This window comes from Phascolarctos cinereus, unplaced genomic scaffold (genome assembly GCF_003287225.1).
Source record: "Phascolarctos cinereus isolate Bilbo 61053 unplaced genomic scaffold, phaCin_HiC Scaffold_7;HRSCAF=346, whole genome shotgun sequence".
In the NCBI taxonomy this organism is placed as follows: Eukaryota; Metazoa; Chordata; class Mammalia; order Diprotodontia; family Phascolarctidae; genus Phascolarctos; species Phascolarctos cinereus.
The window spans coordinates 12,306,105-12,319,034 of NW_027556180.1; the positions used below are offsets into that span (position 1 = coordinate 12,306,105).

The window sequence follows — 12,930 nt, forward strand, 5'->3', positions numbered from 1 at the left end:
AGAGCTGGAAACGACCTTAGAAATTCACTTGTAGATTTGGTCCAATCTCCCATTTTACAGAGGTAAAAAGTGAGGCCTGGAGAGGGGAAGAGACTTACTCAAGGTCTCACACTTAGTAAGTGGCACCGGTAAGATGCAAACCCAGGGTCTCTGACTCCAGCTTCAGTTCTTTTCCCACTGAGCCACTTTGCCCCTCAGATCACCCTCAGATCACCAAGTTTAATACTCTCATTTTAGTGACAATTGGAAGGGAACGCAGGGACTAGCAAGCTCCATACAAAGATGAGCAAGAATGCCCTCTACTACCTAACAAATGGTCATGAAGCCTAAGATTAGCATTCAAACTAATAAAGATAAATTGAAAACACCAATGAAACAATTAGACCTGAAGAGTTCTCATAAAGAGATGTGTGTGTATGAGTGTGTGTGTGTGTATATGTGTGTGTGTGTACAATTCTAGGCTGGCCCTGCTAATCACCAAGACCTCCTTCGGCCTCCCCCATTGACTGTCCCTGTCCAAATGAGGAGTTAGGCCTGAGAGCACTGATGAGCTCCTCATGTTCCCAGAGCCAGGATTAGAACTCAGGTCTCTCCTGTCTCCAAACCCATTGCCCTTTATCCCTCTACAGTCTCTCCTCCAAAATGACCATTCTTAGGTCTTTAGGTTGCCAGGGGTGTGCTGGAAGCCTGGAGTTGTTCTTCAGTCATTTCTCAGCTGGGTCCAGACCTTTATGACCCTATTGGCAAAGATGCTGGAGTGGTTGGCCATTTCCTTCTCCAGCTCATTTTACAAATGAGGAAACTGAGGCAAACAGGGTGAAATGACTTGCCCAGAGTCACACAGCTAGGAAGTGTCTGAGGCCAGAATATGAGTCTTCCTGACTCTAGGAGAGTCCAGGTTGATTCTTACACTAGCTGTGTGACCCTCAGGAAGTCATATCAATTGTAACATGAGGAGGTGGGACTCTCTGGCCTCTCAGTCCCTTCCAGCTCTCCAGCTGATCTTCACAGGGCATGGTCTTAAGATCTCTCACCATCCTCATGGTCCCCTGGTCATTGGAGCTAAAAGGCCATGATTTCCTGCCATTCTCACTGTATCTCACATGGGGATCCACAGCTTCCCTGCCACCCCCTCCCTCCTTTCCTCTGTTCCCCAAGCTGACCATGTTCTTACCAACCAGACCACAACGGAATAGTGGCCGCTGTGGGCAGCTGCATGTAGCACGGTCATGCCATCGTGGGCCCGCAAGTGCACATCAGCCCCACAGTCCTTCACTAGGAACTGGACAATGTGTAAGTGGCCTTCCTGGCAGGCCAGGTAGAGAGGGGAGGCTCCGCTCTGGGTCTGCCTGTTCACACACCTGTAGGGGGGAGATGGGAGAGAGAAGGGAGAGTCAGAAAAAAGATGTAACCCTTCCACTAGAGTTTAGCACTCCAGCAAGAACGAGCCTGAAGGAGGAGTCAGCTGAGGCCAGGAATAAGCTTGGCTAGGTCTGTTTTTCGATAGAGTCAGAAACCTTGCCAATTGTCCTTTCTGTCTGATGCCTCTAAAAGGCTTAGCTGAGCTGAACCAACCCTGGTATGTGAATGTCATAGCACATTGCATTGTACGAAACAGAAAAAGTGAAGAATACAGAGAAGCCTGGGAAGGCTTATATGAACTGATGCAGGGTCAAGTAAGCAGAAGCAGGAAACAAAATCTATACAATGAATCCAGCGATGTATATGGTAGGAACAAGAGAGCAAAACTGAACCTCGTATCATTACAATGACTAAGCTTGGCCCTGTAGGAAAAGATAAAGACTCAACTTCTGTCTTCTCACTGGAGAGATGGTGGATTCTGGGTGTGAACAATGTCCTATACTGTCAGCCTGGGATGAGGGATATAATGGTTAGTTTTGTTAAACTGGTTTTTTTTTGTCTTTAATTCTTTATTACAAGATCTGACTCTCTGGGTAATAGTGGGGGACAGGATATACTTGGGGGTGGAAATGTCATAAAATAAAATATGTCAATAAAAACACTTTTTAGAAAGAAATTTTAAAGAGATGGGTTGCCCCTCCCCCTTCTCCATCAAATTAGTAAAAATAGGGAAGTTCAATGTTGGAGACACTAGAGAAGTTGTGAGTTGGTCCAAACATTCTGGAAAACAATTGGGAATTGTCCAATCCAGTATTGATTCAGTGTCTGCTATATGTAAAGCAAGAGGCAGTGTGGGGTAGTGGATAAAGAGGCAGTGTGGGGCAGTGGATAAAGAGGCAGCTTAGGATCAGGATTATTTGGGTTCAAGCCCCACATACTAGCCATGTCATCATAGACAAGTCACTTAACCTCCCAATGCCCAGGGTGATTCTCTATGAAGGTATAGAAGAGTCAGATCTGCAGCCAAGGAAGGAGTTTGCACGCCAAGAATTTCCTCCCCTCAGGGAGTTTATAGTCTCCTGGGAGTGGGATGGAGCTTATGTTTTATGCAAGAAAAGTTATGAAATTGCTTACATCCTTTGACCTAGAGATCCCATTTCCAGGACTGTACTCGAAGGTTACTAATAGCAATAAGACCATTATGTACAAAAAACACTTATAGCAGCAACATTTATGATCAAAAGCAGGAAACTGAGGCTCCGAGACTGAGAATAGCAGAACAAGGTGGGGTGTGAATATAGGCTGCTGAAGGTGAAGGCAGAGCTTTGGGTTCAAGTCTTAGCTCAGTCACTGACTCCCTGTGCTGACCTTGGACAAGTCTCTCCATTTCTCTAAACTTCAGCTCCCTCATCCATAAAATGGGAATGATATTTGTTCAACCACCCTCAAAGACTCTTGTGAGAATCAAACAAGATAGTGTGTGCAAAGTGCTTCATGAGCTTTGAGGAGCTACAGAAATATCAGCCGTAATTACATTTCAAAAGCAGGTATGAATATGCACTTGTGCTAATTCTCACTGCTTGCTACATTCTTCATCCTCTTTCCCTTCATTCTTCACTTTCTTCCTTGCTTCTTTCCTTCATCCCATCCTTCCTTCCTTCATTCTCCTTCCTTCTTTCCCTCCCTCCCTTCCTCCCTTCCTCCAGACAACAAATACCCAGGACACCATCAGGCCTATGCTGAAAGCCTTTCCAGTTTGGAAAGATCCCCCAGCTTCAGCCCCATTGGCAGCCTTGGAGAATTCAGGGTCATCATAAGAGGATGTCAATGGAAAATTAGCTTAAGATTTTTATTCCACCGGCATAGGAATGTATGTAACATTCCCACACTAATGTGTAGATGCATGTAACATTACTACCTTGATGAATGGAATGTGTAAAATTATGTTTCTTGGGAATGAGTATGAATGTATGTGTATATTTTATTTTTATATAACACATTATTACAATAATGAATTGTATGAGGCATTTTATGGTGCAAGGAGAGCTAGGTTTGGAGTCAGAAGACCCAGGTTCAAAACCCAATTCTACTATTTACACCCTGTAGCAAATGGGCACATTGCTTGCCCTCTCTGGACCTCAGTTAAAATGAAGTGAGATGATAACACTAGGTGATCTCTGAGTCCCTTCCCAACTTTAAATCTGCTCCAATGAACTTGTCAACTTCTGTTTCCTGAAGAGGAGGGAGGGAGAACACCAGAGAAGTGGGACCTGAGGGCTGGTGGTGGGAAGCCAAGGGGAAGGAGGTGTAGAAGACAAACTTTTCTTTCACAGCCTCGAGGAATGGTCACTGATGTGGAGACTGATTCTGAGTCTAAACTATTCACCTCAAAACATTTTCCAGTGTCCTTTGTTGCATGTGATGTGTGGATGTGGGGTGTGTGTGTGTGTGTGTGTGTGCACGTGGATGTGTGCTGGGGCAGAGGCTGAGGTACTAGGAATGGGGGAAGATAAGTGAGAAGGGAGAGCCAAAGGGATGAAAGCTAGGCTTCTGGGAGGGTCATTTCGGGGGGATCACTGTGGTGCAGGGCAAGGAGCACTAGTGCCAGCGTCAGGAATTCTGGGTTCAATTTACCTATGTGACCTTAAGCAAATTACTTCCTGGGCCTCAGTTTCCTCAGCTGTAAAGATGGCCTCTGAGTTCCCTTCCAGGCCTAGATTTAGGTTACTACGAACAAGCCTCTCCAAGCAGCCCCAAAGGCTAGAATTGAGCAGGTCTGAGTCTGATAATTGTCTGAGAAGGTGATTTTTTTCGGAAGCTCATTCTTGTGTCTTGAAATTTTCATAGGAAATTTTTCATTCTGTCAAACTCCCTCCCAAATCCTCCTCTTGCACCTCCAGAGCTGCTTAAATCCTACTTTTCTCATCCAGAGGAGATGGGGGTTATCCATTCAAAGGGACCATCTCTCTGCCTGTTAATTTCAGGCATTCACTCTTAAGAAGGATCCGATTTCTTGAAAGCCTGCCTGGCTCCCAAGTCACTCATTTTCCAACCTTGACAATATTCACCAAGCCTCCTACACCTCTGCACCTTCACGTTTTCCAAAGACACTTGACTTCTCGGTCTGATCCAGTTCTAAATTTGTGACTCTCTGAGGTGAGTCACAGCATCTAACCTCCGTGGCATTTCAAGAAGGCGAGCACAGTGAAAGACTTTCAGGGTCTTGCTCTTTGTTTGCCCAAGAAGCATTGCATTTCCTTTGAGACCTTGGATCCCATGTGGGGATTGGAGGAAGGGTTGCCTGGCAACCACTGAGGAAAGATGCTACCTTATGCCAAGGTCATAAGCCTTGCTAGCCTGCGTCAGACCTCCTAAAGCTGCACTGAAGTATCCCAGCTTCTTTTTTTAGAGAGGCAAGATAGCGTAGTGGATAAAAAGCTGGCCTGGGAGTCAGGAAGACCTGAATTCAAATCTCACCTCAGATACTTACTAACTATATGACTCCAGGCAAGTCACCTTATCTCTCTGTGTCTCTGGTAAAACGACGGGGGAGAGGATAGGATTTGATGGCCTCTAAAATCCCTACCCCCCAGTTCTGATCTTGCTCCCCCTTTCTGCTGCTCTCCCATTCACAGCAGGGTGGAGGAACTCTCTAGACAGATCTTTGGACACAACTGTGGTCACCCCTGTGACAGGTAGTCACCCTTCCCGTGCTCCTTTGGGATTGCTCACCTATTGTCTGCAGCGACCAGCAGCTTCAGGCAGGTCAAGTTCCCCTTGACAGCAGCATAGTGTATAGGAAGCGCTCCCTCCACGGTCTCCAGGGAGACATTGCAGCCCTCCTGGACCAGCCACTCCACCAAGACGGGGTGCCCGAAACGAGCAGCAAGGTGCAGCGGGGAGACCCCTGACACATCCTGATCCTGGAGAGAAAGAAAGAGCAGGGTGGATATCCCATATCAACATCAGCTCACTTGGGTGAGCAGCTGTTATCCCTCCAGACAAGTCTCATTTTAATTTTAGCTGATGAGTACCTAAAGAGTGTAGAGTGATTATGAGGTAGTACTGGACATCTGTGCTCCCAGAAGAGCTACTCTCCAGCTATCTGGCCTGGATTCCCACCTTTAGAGATTCATTTGTTTGGTTTGATGCAAATGCTTTTGAGAGGGATTAACATTTTAAGCTTTGATATTAACTAGCACGTCAGGGGCAATTCTGACCGTTGGTTGAGAGTGAAGCCCTCTGTGAATAGGACAAGGAATCGCAAATGGGAAGAATCGAGACTCTCAGAAGGAAAGGGGCTGACAAGGAACATAGGAATAGAAAACAACCTTCAGCTCCTTCCCAGTTTTGTGGAGACTGACTCAATTTTAGATGATAGATGAGTGGCTATTTTAGGCCAAGGAGACCCAGAAGAAGCGTCATATGGATAACGCAAACAGGCAGAGAAAATGTTCAGCCATAACCCAGAAGCCACCTTGTTTCCTGTCTTCCAGTCTCCTTACTGGACCTCCACTTGTGCAGAGCCCACTGACTTCTGATTGCAGAGAATCAAGAGATTTTCATTTGGGAAGAGATGTCAGGATCTTAGTTTATCTCCAGTATGAGCAAGGGTTCTTTCAGCAACATCCCCCAGAGGTGGTCTCCCAACATCTATGTGATGACCTTCAGTGACGGGAAGCCCACTCCCTCTTGTGTGTGAGGCATTGCACTTAACTTTGGGTAACTTGAATTAGGAAGCTGTCTTTTCTGATATGAAATCTGAATCTGCCTGTCTGCAGCCATCCCCTTCGCCCAATCCCTAACATGGTTCAGAGGTCTGTCCTCTCAGGCCAAGCAGAAAAGGGCCAGTCCTTCCACGTGCCGGCCATTTGAACACTCGAAGGCAGCTCTCAAGTGCCAAACTCAATGTCACAACTTCCTCCAATTGCTCTTTAGAAGGCATTCTGTCCAGGCCTTTCAGTGGTCCAGCTGCCCTCTGATGGGCGCTCCCCCCACGCCCCAGCTCACCAACAGCCTTCCTAAAATCAGGCTTCCACAGCTGACCACACTACAACATGGGCTGTGTACTCGGCCACACCTGGAGAATAGTGTGGAAATGCATGAAGTCAGCAAAGGCCCTCCTGATCCTGCCAGGCTTCAGGGGCCCCTCTGCTCCTGAAACTGCTTTGTGTTCATCTATCCGTTCACACGCTGCATTCCTGCAGCAGAATAAACGTAAGCTTCCCGAGGCCAGGGAGCATTTCTCAAGTCTGTCTTTGTCTCCCCAGCATGTCACACAGCAGGCTACACATTTGGGGGTTTGCTGTGTTCAAGAGAAGAGGTGCAATGTGTTCTGAAACTCTGATTTCATGGATACACTAGGTTGGTCAGTAAGCACTTATTAATTACCTGCTATATGCTAGGTACCCAACTAAGTGCCAGGAATACCAAGAAATTAAAAACTGATCCCTGGCCTCAAGGGGCTCCCATTTCTAATGGGCAAGACGTGTCACACACATCCTGGGTACAGGCAAGAGGTGTCACACACATCTTAGGTACACGCAAGAGGTGTCACACACATCCTAGGTACACGCAAGAGGTGTCACACACATCCTAGGTACACGCAAGAGGCGTCACACACATCCTAGGTACACTCAAGATGGATCACATATATACTAGGTACACGCAAGATGTGTCACACATACTAGATACACACAAGATGGATGGAGGAGACAGAAAGTTATCTCAGAGGAGAAGGTATCAGCCACAGAGAAGGGAGATGCTGCAGAGGGTGAGATTTAGGCTGAGTCCTGAAGAAGGCCATGGGAGTTGGGGGTTGGGGGGAGGGAAGGAGAGCCTTCCAAGCATGGAAGGCAGCCAGTATGAAGGCCCGGAGATGGGCGATGGTCTATCTGAAGCATTACAAGTAGACCAGTGTCTCTGGCCATCAGAGACCCAGATAAAGTGTAGAGAATACTGGAAAGCAGGCTCAGCGTAAGACTACTGGAAAGCTAGGAAGGTGGCAAGTCATGAAATGGCAAATAGGAGTTTGTCATTGATCCTGGAAGTAAGAGGGAGCCACTAAAGGTCTCTGAGCAGGAGGGGTGACATGGCCAGACCCACACTTCAGAAAAATCACCTTAGCCACTGAGCAGGGGATGAGTTAGCAGGGAAAGAACCTAGAGGCAAGGAGACCAATTAGGAGGCTATTGCTTTAGTCCGAGTGTGAGGTGACAAGGGCCAGACCTAGGGTCGTGGCTGTGGAGTTGAGAAAAGCGGATGTGCACAAGAAATACTGTGAAGGTAGAAATGACGAGACTTGGTGACTTGGCCCAGCTCTATTCAGTGTGACACCTAGCTGCCCACAGTAAGCATAATAAACACATAGCAAGCATGTGTGTTAAATTGATTTGTTAACCAGGATGAGTGTATCTTTTCCTTCTGGGCCAAGCTTAGTCTTTGTAATGATAGAAGGTTAGTTTTGATATCTTGTTCCTACCACACCCATCGTTGAATTCATTTTTTTACTAATTCTCTTGCCTTGGACATTGTTAGAATCGCCCTCAGATTCCATTAGCTTTTTTGGCCACCATATCCACTCAGTCCCCTCAGATCTTTTTCCTTTTGTGGGTCTGATTGGGATGGTTACCAGTCTCCTAATTTTCCATCTAAGAGATCACTGTCAATTATCATCTGTGCCTTTGAAGGTCCGGAAACATTGACTTCCTCTGGAAACTAGAGTCAAGGTAGCTAGAGCTAGGACAGCTTATTGTCCCCAAAACTGAACCTTCTTTTTGCCCCAGTCCTCAATCCTTTTTTACCATCAGAAGGGCCTCTTGTGAACTAAGTGTTATCCTGCTCTGAACTGTCTGGGGAACCAGATCTGGTCTTACCAGTATCTTGCTTTTGGAATCAAGATATACCCCATTCTGCCACTGTCCTCTCACAGAGGCTGGAGTCAATACTGAAAACCAATATTGTACTCTGGCTGATGGTGTGATGCTCTTCTGGTCTCTCAGTGCAAGATAGGAAGCGTATTAAAAACTCTACTATGGTGCGTGGGACATCCAGAAAATATGAGGTACTTGATAAATACTTAATTATTGAAGTTATCCAAATAAATGCCGAATTCCCTTCATAGAACCAAAGGACGCTTAGAGTCAGTAACACCAACTCCAAAACCTGAAGGATTTCATTCTAGTTTAGAGCATGATCCCCCTACCTCCTAATTACTTATTTGGTCATGCATTGGTAAGTTAACCAAACTCTCCCAAATGAAGGGATACCACTATGTATTCCCAGTGCCACTGATGTCCTCAGTGACCCTGGACAATCACTTCTCTGGGGTTATCTCCTCTCCTTATTCCATCTACAACCAATCACATATTCACCTGCTTCCCAATAAATCTTCCCCAAAAGATTTTAAAATGAGTGTAAAGCTTTTTCCTTTAGGACTCTAGCCACATAAAATGACGAACACATTCACATGGTCAATGGGATAAAAATGGAGATTAGGTCAGTGCTTCTATACCAGAAAAAGCTTTGGGCTCATTAAGCATTCACAATCTCTTTGCTTTAGGCATCAGACTCTTCAACGGAGATGCTGGTTTCAGCTGATACTGACAATCTTTTAGTTTGCCCACCCTATAAAGGGTTTCCCTAGTCTGGCCCTACAAAAGATGTCACTGGGACCATGTCTGTCTGTCTTGCCATAACCATGGGATCAGAATATGAGGAGGTTACCTCCTGCGTATTCTGTGGTTAAGAAATTAGGTTTTATGTAGCACTTGTAACATGCATAAAAAACACTTAGGGAAATTGATGCTATTTAAAAAAAATTAGCCTCGACTGACTTCACTCGGTATCACTTCTTCTAAGTCTTCAGGGATCTTTACAAAACCATCCTTTTCATCTTTCTTGTGACGCTATGTTCACAGACCAATTTGTTCAGCCAAGTGATGAGTACCCTTTTTCCTTTCCAGCTCTTTGCCTCCCACCATACACGCACAAAACAAAGAGTTGTAATGAACGGTTGTGGCCAATATGGGAATTTGTTTTGCTTGACCAGACATATTTTTTACAAGGATTTTTTTTTCTTTCCCCAAAACAAATGTTTGCTAACTGAAAAAAAAAGTAAAAATATTATAGGAAATACATACTCTAAAACATTAGAGATGGAGCAACAGATTATAAGCCCACCTTGATCCCAAAATCTAGATCATGAGAATTAGATCTGGAAAGGACCTTAGAATCTAACACTCCCACCTTACAGATGAGAAGACTGAGACCTAGAGACTTGATGCAAGTCGTCCAAGGTCACAAACTGCTACTAAGTGATAGAGCTGGGATCTGAGTCTGAGTCTCCTGGATCCATTGGCCACGCCATATCGACACCATTCCAGGCAGCTGAAGCATCCCAGACCCATTTCCCATTTACTCAGATTTTTTTCTAACTGAAATTTCAGCTAACATAATTTTGAGAGGAAAATGACCAGGACTGTGTAACGGAACATTAACCACATCCAAATGCCTGCTTGTCCTTGGGCCAGCTGCCCGTGCCCTCTCATCTAGCTCCCTCGCTCCCTCAGTTACCTGAGCACGGTAGCCCCCTTCTCGGATGAGCCAGTGCAGTTCAGCCAGCTGGCCCATGGCGGCTGCGTCATGCACCGGCGTCGCTCTGTTCTTAGCCCGCTGATTCCCTGGAACCTTGACTCGCTCTACCAGGAACTTCAGGCACTCCAGCTGGCCCGCTCTGGAGGCATGGTGCACCAGGCCAGCCCCGAGGGAGTCTGTGATGGTCTGGTCCAGGATGCCATCCTCAAAGAGCTGCTTTAAAGTGGTCAGGTCCCCGTACTTGGCTGCCAAAAGTGCCCGATGATCGCCCATCCTGAGATTCTCACTTGCTCTCCTGCAGGTACCCGTGTTCCTCTAGGGAGCTACTCACGCTCACAGTCAGAGGGTCCTGTTTCCTGTGTGGAAGGAGCTACATCTCTGGTTACCTGATAAGGCTCGGTGGAGGGCAGGCAGATGGGAGGCAGCGGGCAAGGATAGGGAGGCTGCCGTGGCTGGAGACAGAGCCTGAGCTCCAAGAAACGGTTGAGGGAATGAAGGGAACCCAGGCTGTCCTGGAGCTAGAGAACTTAGTGTTTTCTTGGCTTGATTCTCAGCTGGGCTGGTCAGCCAGGAACCAGGATCACCAGCCCTCCAGAAGGCAGGGCAGAATCCATCAGTCACCTAGCGCTCATGAAGCCCCTAGTATGTGCCAGGCACTGTGCTAAATCCTGGGTACACTCAGCCCTTTCCCGCACACCCTGTGTGGTGTACCTCAGCTTTGCACAGGGCAAAACCTAGGAAAACTGAGGCTATGCCTCATTCACAGTAGGCATTATGGTATATTTACTGCCCAGGAAACTGGACATGAAACCAAGACCTGTGTTCAAGCCCTGCTAGCTCCAGGTCTGTGTTCCATGAGTCCTCTGGCCAGCTGTAGAATTTGGGGCAATTCACTTATGCATTACTCTGAAGTACGATTTCCCATTCTTTGTCTCTCTAGGTGATGTGTGGCCCTGAGCAGTCTGTAACCTATTACCAATGAGGTAGTTCAAGAGTAAAGCACCATGAAATATGGCACCAGATATGATTGCCCCCTAAAGATGAACCGGTCCTTGAGGGAATGGGAGAGCCAATGGACAGCCTACGTGCTTCCTCCCTTGGGATCCATGCGGTGTCAAGATATCTATCCAGAGGAAAGTTTCAGCACATTGGGAGGTGCCCCGTGTAGGGCGTGTAGGGCGGGACCTGAATAAGACCCTCATGAGGAGGACAAAGGAGGAGCTGCAATCTGAGTCTTTGGAAGGAGTAATCCCATCAGGGAGATCACACATTCATACATCCAGGTGTGGACATCCAGTTTGGGATTACGTAAAGATGAGTGGAAAGAGACTCAGAGGTTCCAGGTTGTGAATCCCAAATCTGACCCTGTGGCCACCTGTGTGATCTTGGGAAGGCTGCCTAACCTCTCTGGGCGCTGGTTTCTTCATCTGTAAATCAGGGGTAGTAACTAGGATTTCCCACTGATATGGGCTGTTTTGTAAACTGAGATCATGTCCATAAAGCACTTTGTAAACCACTGAGTCTTAAAGCACAATCTAAATATCGCCTTTCATCATCATCACTGATTTACAAGCCTGTGTGCTGTTTAAAAAGGTCCAAGAGGGGCAGCTAGGTGTCACAGTGGATAGAGCACCGGCCCTAGTCAGGAGGACCTGAGTTCAAATCTGACCTCAGACCAAACACTTGACACTAGCTATGTGACCCTGGGCAAGTCATTTAACCTCAACTGCCTTAAAAAAAAAAGGTTCAAGAGACAGTTTCTGGGTGATTTAATCATTTTATTAATATGGCCATCAGGTTATTAATAAAAGGATGGTCATTTGGCCATCTCTCTTAGACCAAAGACAACCATGGCTCACAGTTCATATGCCCTTTGCTGTTGGACACAGAAAATTATCTCTACTCAGACCACCCTCAGATTGGGCTTCTAGACAAAAGGATCTGCGTCTCCCCAAGTTTGAGTAGAACACACTGGGCTTCCCCACCCTAGATTACAGTCCTTGCCTGGTAGTGTGGGGCCTGACCAAAATGGAGGAGAGTTAATGTAATCGCATTTTCAGTAAGGTCCTTAAAAAAGAACAAACTGAACTTTAAGTCAGGACTTTGTGGGTGGAGCTGTGAAACTCTCCAAGATATTGGTTTTTAATACTCAGTATTCTCACGTGCTAATTTTATCTACACTGGCTCTCAGGTAGATGACCATCTTCTAGGCGGAGGTCAGCCTACTGAGGACTCTGACAACAATCTTGCCAGCAATGACTAAGAGAGAGACCCTGGCCTCCTTCCCCCCTCCCTCACCCCTACCATGATGGTCACAGGACAGTCTCTTTCCTTTGCCTTTATAAAGATGGACAATGGCATCCTTGAACTCCTGGGGGAGAACTCCCACTTGACAATAGCCCGGATGATTTCATTCAGCTTCTGTATGAGCTGTGGACTTCCTACCTTGTAAATCTCAGCTGGAATAGAAACAGCACCAAGTGCTTTGCCACACCAAGGGAGCTTAATGGCATTCAAAACCTCTTCTTCAGCTGGAAATTTGACTAGAGAGGGATTGACTTCAACCTTCGGTATATGGTCAATGGCTCACCATTATTATGAAGTCATGGTGGCACTAAGTCTTGGGCATTTTCCAAAAAAACTATAAATATGGGACTCCCATGTATTTTCATGGGTTGCCTTCCACACCTGAATTTTCTTCCTTCTCACCTTGGCCTCTCAGTTTCCCAGCCTTCCTTCAAGTCTTAGCTGAAATCCTGCCTTCTACAAGTCCTTCTCCACCCTCCTACTGGTTGGTGCCTTCCTTCAGAGATCACATCCACCCGACCCTGTCTGTATCTTGAATGTACCTAGTTGTCCGCATGCTCTCTCCCACTGGACTGAGCTCCTTGAGGGCAGGGACCATGGCTCTGCCTTTCTTTGTATCCCCAGTGGTTAGCCCAGAGCCTGGCACACAGTGGGTATTTAATAAAT

The 12,930-nt window shown here is 46.6% G+C and overlaps 1 protein-coding gene across 1 annotated transcript in view; it reads right to left on the reverse strand.

The window, feature by feature from the left end:
• Positions 1 to 10,230, reverse strand: part of ESPNL (espin like) — a 36,006-nt gene extending 25,776 nt beyond the window's left edge. Inside the window, 3 exon segments of the mRNA XM_020989058.1 lie at positions 1,175 to 1,361; positions 5,095 to 5,285; positions 9,937 to 10,230. Coding sequence (XP_020844717.1) covers positions 1,175 to 1,361; positions 5,095 to 5,285; positions 9,937 to 10,230 — 672 coding nt within the window.
• Between the last annotated feature and the right edge of the window lie 2,700 nt (positions 10,231 to 12,930).